The sequence below is a fragment of the Capricornis sumatraensis genome, chromosome 5 (assembly GCF_032405125.1).
Source record: "Capricornis sumatraensis isolate serow.1 chromosome 5, serow.2, whole genome shotgun sequence".
Taxonomy (NCBI): Eukaryota; Metazoa; Chordata; class Mammalia; order Artiodactyla; family Bovidae; genus Capricornis; species Capricornis sumatraensis.
The window spans coordinates 68,162,836-68,175,339 of NC_091073.1; the positions used below are offsets into that span (position 1 = coordinate 68,162,836).

At 40.7% G+C, this 12,504-nt stretch overlaps 1 protein-coding gene across 6 annotated transcripts in view; it reads right to left on the reverse strand.

The window, feature by feature from the left end:
- Positions 1-12,504, reverse strand: part of BBS9 (Bardet-Biedl syndrome 9) — a 461,875-nt gene that overhangs the window by 61,125 nt on the left and 388,246 nt on the right. For all 6 annotated transcript variants that reach the window (XM_068972538.1, XM_068972537.1, XM_068972536.1 and 3 more), the window contains one exon: positions 5,797-6,019. In XM_068972538.1, the coding sequence (XP_068828639.1) occupies positions 5,797-6,019 (223 nt within the window). The remainder of the gene's footprint in view (positions 1-5,796; positions 6,020-12,504) is intronic.

Genomic DNA, 12,504 nt, shown 5'->3' on the forward strand with positions numbered 1-12,504 from the left:
CTTTTATCTAGCTTTTCAATTTCTATATCAACTGGTGCTTACTGATCTACCAAGCTAAAATTCCAACCTAAAATTTAAGCAGTTTATTTATAGACCCATATCTCCTTGCTTAAATTAACAACTCTATCTATTGCACCTGCCACTGTCCTTTCTGAATATCTAAAATTCACACCTACTTTAAGACTTAGCTTCTTTATAAACAGCTCCACTGATTCATTCTAAAAACATAAGGGAGACCAAAGTTAGTTTCCTATTTTTGATACCAGACTACAGTCTATGAAATGTTACCATTGGAGAAAGCTGGATGAGAGTACCTGGGATTCTATGTAGTATTTTTGCATCTTCCTATGAGTCTGTAATTATTTAAAAATAAGTTTAAAAAATATCTGATGGGCATCAACTATATATATATATACTAGGCATAAGTAGGATGCTATGTTCACACACACACACACAAAAAGGAATAAAATATAAGTCCTTCATGCACTTAGCTATTACCTGGAGGCATTATGGACTGACTTGTGTCCTCCCCAAAATTCATAGGTTGAAGCCCTAACCAGCCCCACAATGGGGCTGTATTTGGAAATAGGGCCTTTAAAGAGGTGATTAAGGTTAAATGAGGTCATGAGGGTGAGGCCTCAACCCAAAAGTACTAGTGTCCTTGTAAGAGGAAGAAGACACACCAGGCGTGTGCACAGAGAGAAAAAGGCCGCGTGCAGGCACAGAGGCACAAAGCAGACAGGAAAAGACAAGCCCAAGCCAAAGACAAGCTATCAGGAACGGATTCTATAGCAAAAGAAGAGTTAAGAAATGAGAACGCTCTAAGAAGGGAATGGTGTTATTGAAAAAGCCTTCAGAGAGGACTGAGGTTTATAGCCAAAGTGCTCACCTAATTTAGTAATCATGAAGTCACTTGTGAAAAGGGTAGAAAATTGCTCAGAGATCAATAATTTGCACGATTTGGCCTATTTTCAGAGATGAGATATAGAGGTAGGAAGGAGGCAGAATCCATAAACAAGCTGCACGAAGTCCTGAAGAACCTGTATTTGTTTATCACAACTGAAATATAAACAAGCCCCATAAACACAGGTCATTACCCTTGAAGACTGTAAAAGTCATTAATTTTCCTGATTTACAAAACTGACCATTTTTTCGTTACTACCGTTTCTGATACTACGATCATTTTATTGTTGGCATTTTTACCACAGTCTCTTTTTATAAAAGTTATATATGTTATTTATAGGAAAATGTACACCTTATATGGAAGAGAAATAGTAGGAGGATGCTAAGACACCACCTGTAACTGCCCCATCCAGGGTAACAATCATTAACACATACCTCAGTTCACGTGCTTCTGGACCAGATCTTAAGAAGTAGACAGCTGAAACTGTTTTCTGCTTTCTGCCTTTGCTGACTTAACTTAGAAAGGCCTATTTCACCTCCATATCTATGTATTTACCTCTATTTTGTTCTGTTCAAGCAGTGTCCCTTTTTTTACATTTAAATCTCCTACCCATCTGAAATGTATTGTGGCACATGTTATGGACTAGGGAATCCACTTTTCCTCCAAATGGTTGGTCTGTTCCCAGCAACATTTTTCAATTAATTCACCGTGTCCTTTCTCCATTGCTTTGAAATACCACATCAGCACATGAGATCAGAATTTAGGCTAGCGCATTCTAAATTCTTACATAATTGGGGGAAGGGGGATTCTCCTATGTTCTAATTATCTCAATTGTAGTAATAAAAAACAAAAGCATAATACAAAGATAGTCGCTTAAAAACTAACTGGCCACTTATAAAACTAGTCTCTACTCAAGCTTCTTTCCACATTCAACACTATATGAATCCCCAGCTGCCATCAACTTCTTATATTGGTTCATCTTTCAGTGACTGTTGGAAATTGTTACAAATACAGCATAAACGGGTTGCAGAGGGAAATTACAAATCTTGCAAATGATACAAAATACAATGCAAATTAGGTGTTATTAGAGAACCACTTGTACCACATGCATGGACAGTACCCAGGGAAAATCTGGCAATTGGTCCAGTTAACAATGAAGTGAAGAAAATTGGTTAGAATAATGACAAGATAAATATTTCTGAAGAAAATTGTTTGCATAAAAATGATAGGCCCCTAGGAAAATGGATAACCGTTGGAATGTGTTTTCTTTTTTTTTTTTTTTTTAATTTTAAAATCTTTAATTCTTACATGTGTTCCCAAACATGAAACCCCCTCCCACCTCCCTCCCCATAGGAATGTGTTTTCTTAAAAATGGCCTTCTTTGTAAAGGTGCTAGTTAGGCCAAATTTGAGTGTCCTTTATCATACCAGAAACAGAACGTAAACAAACACCTCACGCAACTCCTTCATAGCTGTCTCTAAGAACTGCTATAACATAACAGACATCACATAAATTTTGGCAAATACATGGTAAACTTACTGTTGATTTCAATTTTACTTATTTTTCAAACAAATCTTTTGTTTTCCCAATGACAACAATGAAATGGCTCCAGTTTCAGGGAGTCTTTTCCTGATACCAATTAGTCTCGAACCTTCCATAATCAATCTAGCAATTTAAGGTAAACCTCAGCCCTAAGAACCTGCCAGGATGAAGCAAACATGTATGAGAAAGTCAGCTAGACCACTAAAGGCATTCACATTCAGATTTTTTAAAAAACACTACACTGGTGGCCCCATGGAACTCTTGTTCTAAGAGTAGAATTCATATCACTGAGATTAAGAAAAAGGCATATAATGAAAGTGCAATATTCCCCAGCAGAAAGATGTGAGCGGTAGAGGTAAGAAGAGAAATATAAGTTTGATGGTTCTGTAATAAAAAGAATACCCAGTAAAGGTTAGGTTATATGCTGACACAGTATGTGAAGGTTGATGAAGGCAAGCAGGAGAAATGTGAGGCAATGAAGTCCTTAAGGTAATTCCCACTGGGGAAGATTTTCAAATTCTGGGTGCCAGGGAGGATGTTGTCATCATGGCCTTTACTGGAGCACAGAAAGGGCACATACAAGGTGCCAGGCTCATAAAGTCAAGAGGCTAGAAAAGACCAAGGGTTTTTTATTCTGAGATGTTTATTCATCTGCCATTTAATAGGGAACATGGTAAAATTACACACACTCCTGCCTTTTAATACCAACCACTAAGTCACTTCATCTTTCTAGGGCCTTCGTTACACCAGCTGTTAGGTGAGGGAGGCAAACCAGATGATTTCTGAGTTCCTGCCCAACCATTAAAAAGAAGATAGTGTCTGCGAAAAATATTTGTGTGTTCATGTGTTCGGTCATCCACTCCTTTCTAGAATGCCACTTTACCTTCATGTATTCTGAAACAACTATGGCAGCTAAACAAATTAACATCATAAATTGCACAATTACTGGTTTGAAGCAGAAATAACTCACACTATTTCTTATTATGTCTGAAATAATGGTACCAAGTCACCTACCAAGATAATAAAAATGAAGAACATAGCAAATACAAGCTAAACATTTATTATATTCCTCATAGCAAAAAAAAAAAGAGATTGTGGGAAACAGTTTCTGCCCTTTTCTTCCCACAGTGCAACACCAATTTAAGTGAAAAGAAGGCCAGATTGAGAACAGTTTACCCAGAAGGAGGCTCTGGCTAGAAATCTATTTGTACCGTTGTGGTTCGTGTGGTCTAGTGGGAAGCACAATGAGCTAGAAGATTTTGAATCTAGACTAACCCTTCCAGTAACCATGTGACTCTGGGCAAGATATTTAGCTTTCCCTAACTCCATTGCTATTTGTAAAACAGCAATAATTTCACATGTTTCTTCTACCTCAAAAACATACCAAGTATAGAAATTAGTGTGTGAAAAATTTGAGCTCCAAGGAGGAAAAGTATTATAGTCAATAATGAAGCATGGTAATGACAAAGAGAACTGATTTAACAATTTTTTAAAACTCACTATCATGACTGGATCACAGCAAGTGGGAGGGAGAGTCACTCAACTAAAGCCAAACACTGTTACGTGAAAGCAAGCAATTGTGACCACGACAAACACGCACAGCTTCAATCACCCCAATGGGATGATCTCAGTCAGACTAGCGTGACAGGCACACACCTGGCTTACAGACTCCTGGTTTGTGAGCAAACACATTTTCTACTTTCCTTCGTTCTGTCCCTACCTTCCCTCTCTTCCTCCTTTCCTCACCGTCTTCCTTCCAAACATTTAGAAATTTTACATCAAGGGTTTCTATGGACACAGTCCTGAAGTCGCCTCCAAATCTAGTTATTTAAACAAATGACTATAGTTCTATATTCAATAAATGTGGCATCCTAACAGTAGACAGCAATGGGTGAGTAGAGGCCAAAGGACTAGTTAGGAGGGTGTTAGCAAGGGCAAGATGAAGAAGACCTAAATTCAGACAAACTATTAGAACTGTTTCTATGTAGGAAGGCAATTCTATTCTGAGACACCATATTAGAAATATGGTTTTGAAATAAAAGTTATGTTCTGTCTGTGTATAATTAAGGTAAAAAATATTTCAAATCATAGACTATAGAATGGCATGGTCGCATGCCAGTCATTCTCTTCATCCAAACTTAGAAGATGAATTATACATACATCTACACAATGGCAGTAATTATAGCTTGAGTTTCTCAGTGAATCTCTGTTCCAAGAATTGTGCAAGGTACTTTATAAACATATAAGGCCCTAGAAACAAGGACGGCATTATTACACCCACTTTGAAAGGAGAGACTAGACTCTGGAAAGTTAAGTAACATATTCAAGTCATATGAGCAGTAAGGCATAAAGACAGGACCCAAACACCGTCTGTCTGCCTCCAGAGCCTGTGCTTATTAGATTATGCTATGCTGTCTCCATGTTTATCTTTTTAAAGTTTTCACTTGCATTCCTTTTTCCTTCTAGGAATGCTGGTTGAGAGGGAAAGGAAACAAGAGGAAGAGGATCAGCATAGGGAGGTAGGTGTACAAAAGGCATATAAAGAAGATGAAGAAAATCCACATCACTTCCCATACTATGGTCCCTGCTTGAGGAGGAAACAGATGCTATAGCTGCTTCATTTAATAAATTCATTTACTCTGTGCTCCTTGCTGCTGCCATAAAGAGAGACACTAAGAAGATGGAAGCGGGACTTGGGAGCTGCTGCCTCCAAAGGACCAAAATGCAGAGCTCTTGACAGCTCAGCCCCTCTGATGGTGGGAAGGGCTCACCCAGATGCCCATGGCCATCACTGACTGCCCAGGTAGGGGCAACCTGGATCTCTCACCCTGGCACATAGTGGCCTCAGCCCTGAAGCCTGCTCAAACTGCTTGATCTCCAGTTTTTTAATTTGTCTCTTCCCCCTTATTCTGGTGACCACAATCCGAACAAATGGCAGAAAGGATGGGACTCATCTGGATTATATTAGCCACTTGTATTATGCTATTTACATTTATGAAATATGGTATCGCAAGATCACATTTAGTAAAATTTTCCTTAAAAATGGTTTTATTCTCTAATCTACTTTTTATTGGTTAGTAGCAAAACAAAGTGGATCATATATTTAAAAGCAGGGGGAAGAAAAAAGACATACCATTCTAGAAATGTTTAACAAGCAAATACCCCAAGAATATTCATCCAAGTGATTTTCTGGGGATATCTGAAGGGAAACGTGCAAGCAATTTTCTTGGCTATCGTCACTTTACTATGAAATGTAAACCCCCGATACAGCCACAGTAAAAAGCGCACCCCTTTAATTTGGCCAAAGCCTTAATACAACTGTGTTTGGGGAGCATGAATGGAGTTCCTACCTGGCATGACCATGGTCTGCGGAGCTGCTGCGTCAGTACTTAGGCAGAGACGTCCACCTTTGGCTAATCGATCACACAGCAAGGTGATGTGCTTCTTCAATTGGCCTGTGTCTTTGGGTATGCCCAGCTGGCTGCTGAGGTTCAAAGCCTGTTCCTTGGAACTCTTCGACAGGCAGGTCTTCAAGAGGTGAGAAAGAGCAGCATCCACCGTTTCTTCCCAGCCCTGGATGCAAAAGCCAATTTGGAATTTATGCAAAGATGACAAATGAGCAAAGTAAGCACTTTACCATTAACCAGGTTATAAGATTATGAGTGTTTAGGTCCCAGTGCTGGGAACTTGTTAAGAGCCTGGTGTCTGGTAGTCTAGACCAGTCTGGTTTTAAATTCTAGCTCTGTCTGCTGTTTGAGCATGTTATTTAATTCCTCTCTTAGCCTCATCCTCATCTACAAATGAGGCTACTAATAATCTGAACCTCCATGGGCTGGGAGTGATTAAATGAGATGGTACACGAGCAGCTTTTAGCCCTGCGCCACACATGATAATCATCATTATCTCAGGTATTGCTATGTTTGATGATCCAGAGGCGAAGCCTAGGATTATGGTTCATTTTGCTGCTGAAGGAGAATCAGCCAAGATAGGAGGAGACTGGGGGAAACTGGAATGGAGAGAAAACCCTGGTGTGCCTCTCAGGATTGGTTCCATAGTCTTGGAGCTGTGGGCAGAAACTAGAGGAGCTTTGTCAAGAGGGACTTTGGGAGGTACAAGCTTATCCAGTCCCACTTCCCTGTCAAGGTGACAAAAAGTGACACAGAATGAGGCAGTGAGCCATTTCTCCATTTTGACTGGTGACAGTGTGGCTGTGAAGACTGTGAGGAGGGCAGGGTTACCTCAGTACCCTACAGGCTGGAATTCTAGAGCTATTGATGGCAGACAGGGACCATGGTGCCATCACAAAGCACTGGCATGAGGAGGCACCACACTCAGGTGGGTTCAGATAATGACAGGTGAGGAGCCTTGAACAGACAACAACAGGTGAGGAGGCTTGAAGGAGAAGAGCAGCTTATGCTCTCCCACTGGACATGCCCAGAGATAACTGGGTGTGATTTTCAGGGGTTCCAGAGGTCCTAAGCATCAAAAATGAGTGAAATCTGAGTATTACTACCAATGACTGCATTTGTATCCAGCGGCCAGTGAGACCTAGGGCACCACAGACTTGACATAGTGAAATTATGAAGGATGACAGTGAATGACTACCCTCACAGAATTCTGCAGAACAGTCCAAGGCCCTCACCTAAGGGAGGAGAAACCTGAGACTTGGACAGGAGTCCCTGGATGAACTGATTGCTGGTCAATCACCGCAGATGGTGACTGCAGCCATTAAATTAAAAGACGCTCACTCCTTGGAAGAAAAGTTATGACCAACCTAGATAGCATATTGAAAAGCAGAGACATTACTTTGCCGACTAAGGTCCGTCTAGTCAAGGCTATGGCTTTTCCAGTGGTCATGTATGGATGTGAGAGTTGGACTGTGAAGAAGGTTGAGCACCAAAGAATTAATGCTTTTGAACTGTGGTGTTGGAGGACTCTTGAGAGTCCCTTGGACTTCAGGGAGATCCAACCAGTCCATTCTAAAGGAAATCAGCCCTGGGTGTCCTTTGGAAGGAATGATGCTAAAGCTGAAACTCCAACACTTTAGCCACTTCATGCGAAGAGTTGACTCACTGGAAAAGACTCTGATGCTGGGAGGGATTGAGGGCAGGCGGAGAAGGGGACAACAGAGGATGAGATGGCTGGATGGCATCACGGACTCGATGGACGTGAGTCTGAGTGAACTCTGGGAGTTGGTGATGGACAGGGAGTGCTGCAATTCATGGGGTCGCAAAGAGTTGGACATGACTGAGCGAATGAACTGAACTGCTCTATCCTCAACCTTATCAGCTAAGCCACCTTTCAAATATGCAAATTGGATTACATTATTCCTAAACTTCAACTCCTAAAGCCAAATGCTCAGTTTAGCACACAAAGCACTTCCTGCTCCACCTCCTGCTCCATTTTATTCTCTCCCTGTCTACCTGCACCCACACTCTCACCTTGGCCTCTCCACAGCCTCTGTCCTCCTGTTGCAATGCCTAATAGCCACTCTTTCTTGCCAACTCCTACTTACAACTCAGCTCAGGCACCGCCATCTGAGCATCACATTTGTGGGCCCTCTCTGGGACTCTGAGACCAGACGCACGCAGTTCATCACCCTGGGAGCACTCCTCACCCTATGCTGTGGCCACTGTTAGCATTCTGGTTTCTCCAGTGCCTGGAGATGTCTGCACCCCTAGCACTATGCTTGGTCAAGACATGTGTCTGCTGGACAGAGACAGAGAGAGATGGTGAGAGATGCTGAACTAGGATCGCAGATTTGGGAGGACTCTGGAGACCTTTAACCAGTCTCATGGGATGCTTCGTGAATAAAACAGAAACCACGTGCCTAGGTATGGCTGTCCCCAAGATACAAAATTATCACTTTTTGAGACAGTGCACTCCTTTCAGGGACACGTGAAACCAGCAGAAAGTTATTCCTAAAGCTGAGCCCAAATCTGCCCCATTGACCCTTATTCTACCCTCCAGAGCCGTGCAGAATAAATCTAACCTTTCTTCTACATGACAACCCTTTATATCTAAGAAGACAGCAATTCTGTACCCTCTCCTCCAGAATAAACATCCCCAGTTCCTCCAGCTCTTCCTTATATAAACACGGTTTCAAGTTTTCTCTCCATCCTGACCACTTGTCTTTGAATGAACTCCAATTTTAAACACTTAAACATTTATACAGCTAACTAGAGAACCCCAAACTGACCCCAAGACAGCAGACAGGGGAGAGGGATTCAGGGTCAGTAGAGTCACCCCCTCACCTCAGTGTTTACTGGGAATTCTCCCTGCCAGCCAGACCTCTGGTTGCCTCTGCTTTCTTGGCAGCCACACCACACTCTTGATTCACACAAGCAAACACAATTAAGCCCTAGGCCTTTCCCACACTCACCACATATCTTCCTTTTAGGCTTAAGCAGTTTATTCTTTAGACCAAAGTGCAGATTCTCCATATATCCACTAAAGAACTTCCCACTGATGGCCAACATCAGGATTTTTCACTCTATTGACCCATTATAGGTGCCACCAGGCCAATAAGGAAACACATCAATTATTTTTAAATGAGATGTCAAAGGCTATAACAACAACTTCCTACTCCAAACCACTAAAGAATAATAAAACACCAGTTGCTACAAAGACATCTCTACACAACTATCAAAATATAAATCAGGTCAGTATTTAAAATTGAATTTGTATTTCAATAATAATGGGGATGAAAATTAAGGCAAAATAGTAACCCAAATGTCATTGTAGACGACATATTTCCAAGTTGTTTTTGATGCCATCAATGATGACCTCTGGAGTATAAGAAGGAAAGGTCCTTTGTATATAATTTGGCATTTATGTACTCTGTAGCCATTTCAGCATTAAAACAGTTCCCACTATTTTATAGACTATTCATCTAAGCTAACTATTGTTTTCATAAGTAGGTTACAGTAGCATATTAGATAATTTAAGTAGATATGGCATTTAGTTAATATAGAAGTACTACAGAATTTCCTTTTCTACTGCCAACTTGCAGATCAAGTCAAAAACCATGTCATGGTTAGGTATTTGGCATAGATATTTTTTTAATATAATGAGGCATGATGCCAAAACTTCAAAAAGATTGCTACTGAAATACAGGGTTATTATTTGGAGAGCCCAAATTGCTGCTGCTGCTGCTAAGTTGCTTCAGTCGTATCCGACTCTGTGCGACCCCAGAGACGGCAGCCTGCCAGGCTCCCCCATCCCTGGGATTCTCCAGGCAAGAACACTGGAGTGGGTTGCCACTTCCTTCTCCAATGCATGAAAGTGAAAAGTGAAAGTGAAGTCTCTCAGTTGTGTCCAACTCTTAGTTACCCCATGGACTGCAGCCCACCAGGCTCCTCCATCCATGGGATTTTCCAGGCAAGAGTACTGAAGTGGGGTGCCATTGCCTTCTCCAGCCCAAATTGCTACATAAACTCAAATATAATAATAAAAAGGAATGTTTATGAGACAAAAGAAGAGCTTTAAAAATGCAATGTGATAATCTACTGATCAAACACATAGCCTACTTACCTGATAAAATGTGAAACAAAACCATGTGGAAATCTAGAATCTCAAGTACAAAAAGTTCATTAAAAGTAAGCTATTTTAACCACCTTTTTGGTGTTTGAATCCATCACCTTTATTTAGATCCTTTAAATTTATAAGTCCAATATTCAGTTTTAACGTCTAAACACACACACAAACACACACACACACAACCCACATGCACATACCTGATCTTTATCCTCTAACGTTGAACATCAGTTGTACTAATAATCGAGCACCAATTGATGTTCACTGATTGCCCTCTCCTAATTGTGAGAGTGAAAGAAAATCTTAATTTTGGTAAAATAGCACTAAAAATGTCTGGAAGGGATGAAACTACTAAGCAAGCACTCTTCAGTAATAATTGATATGATTTTAGTTCTCAAATCCACAGCCTAACTCTTAAATCCCAGTTTACCTATGTACAGCTTTTGGAAAACAATAGTAGGTGGGAAGTTAAATAAAGATATAAATGTGTGAATAAATCAATAAATAAATTTAAAATACTTGCTATTCTGTTTTATCTTCTCCACAGCCCTTGTCAGCATTACAAATTAACTTATTTACTGGGCTTTTTTGTGCTTACTGTATCTAGTCTAGAACTGATCATTGGAGTTCTCCTTTGTTCCCGAGCTCTAGACTCTATCCCATGTGGTAACTTGACTTTTGTCTTAGCCCTTCTACCTGAGCCCCTACGTTGGGAGCCTGCTTGAAAGGCCCCTTCTTAATGGACTGGGCTGGCTTGCTCCTGCCAAATCCCTCCCAAGGAACTAGACCTGTGGCTATAGCCCTGCTGCTTGACTTCAATGCCAAGTTGCCTGCTGCATGCATCCCCCAGACTGAGAGGCTGCTCACTCAGTCTTCTGCTTTTGTGTTGCACCTGCCTGTGTGGAGGCTCCTGTATGCCATGCTGGCCCCACATGCCTCTGGGTACCAGTGGGATGTCCCATTTCTGCGGTCTCTGCTATCCTCTTCCTGACTGAAGACAACTGAGCTATGACTTCTATGATCCAGAGACCAGATAGCCATGGCTGAGTTACGGGCGTCTCTGCCCTACCTGTCCTGCTGGTCTCCACTGGTCATGGTGCCTAAATACCAGTATCAGCAAGTGGCTTTTCAGAAAGAATAAGAAGCAGAAAGTTTGACCAAGTTTGTAAAGTGTATTTCCCAGGGTATCAACCAAAGTAACCAAAAAGAAAAAAAAAAGAAAAACCTAAAAGAGTTTTCTCATGCCACCTACAAATTAAAACAACCAAGTTGAAGATAACTGCCCCTTGGCTTCTGGGTTTTGACTTAACTCATTCACCTCAACTGCCTCTTCACTTTGATAAATCACTTAATCTCTGTAGGCTGTGTGTGTGTGTGTGTGTGTGTGTGTGTGTGTGCGTGCGCGCACGCGCGCGCACGTGCTCAATCACTCCATCAGGTCTGACTCTCTGCGACCCCATGGACTGTAGCCTGCCAGGATCCTCCGTCCATGGAACTTTTCAGGCAAAAATACTGGAGCTGCCGTTTTCTATTCCAGGGGATCTTTCTGACCTAGGGATCGAACCCACATCTCCTGTGTCTCCTGCATTGGACAGCGGATTCTTTACCACTAGCACCACCTGGGAAGCCCAGGGTATATCCAAGGTCTCCATAAAACAGGAATAACACTATTTGCCATGCCAATCTTACATGAATGATAAGGCACTCAAAATCTTAAGCAGAAGATATTGTGGAATAAGCATATATATGCAACCCTACTTTTAAAAAAAATCAGAAAACACAAACACACCATTAGAACACAATGTACAAAGCAACATCTTTAAACTTTTATTCAAACAAATTATAAACTGCAAACGTATGTTTATAATAGAAACACTACCATATCCGCAACTGTAGTAGTATAGGGAAAAACCACAAAATGCCATGGTAGTGTTTATTACCAAATGTGCACATAGTTAACTCTAAGTGAGAGAGGAAAGGTTGAAAAGAAAAGAGAGAGATCTGTGTAAATGAACAAATGGAGATTGTGTAGCCACAGCTAGGCTTCAGTTGAGAAGAGAACATTGTTAGAAATGGCCTGTCTTATACATTACACATTTGAAGGTAAAATGATGATTACATCATATTTATTTATCTGAAAAAAAAACTGTATCAAAGACAAATAGATTTCATCTTGAATAGATGTGAAGAACTCACAATAAGTCTTTGCTATTTGTGACTGATCTACAGAGCTTTACAGTTACTATTACTTTGTATTGTATTCTATCATGTTATAATTAGCCAAGGTAAGCTAAAAAACAATGATGTGAAATGTCATTGTGAAGCTAGGTACAAATTTAGTTCTTTAGTTGTAAATTATATATTTGTAAGATGTAAGAATTTTTCAGGATTGATCTAGGTTTGGATTATTTCTAAAGAATAGATTTTATTCAGTGAATCTCCCTTCTTGCAAAGGAGGGCTTGAAATGTTGACCATATACCTCTGAGAAGTAAAACAGCTCTTTGAAACTAAAACAAATAAA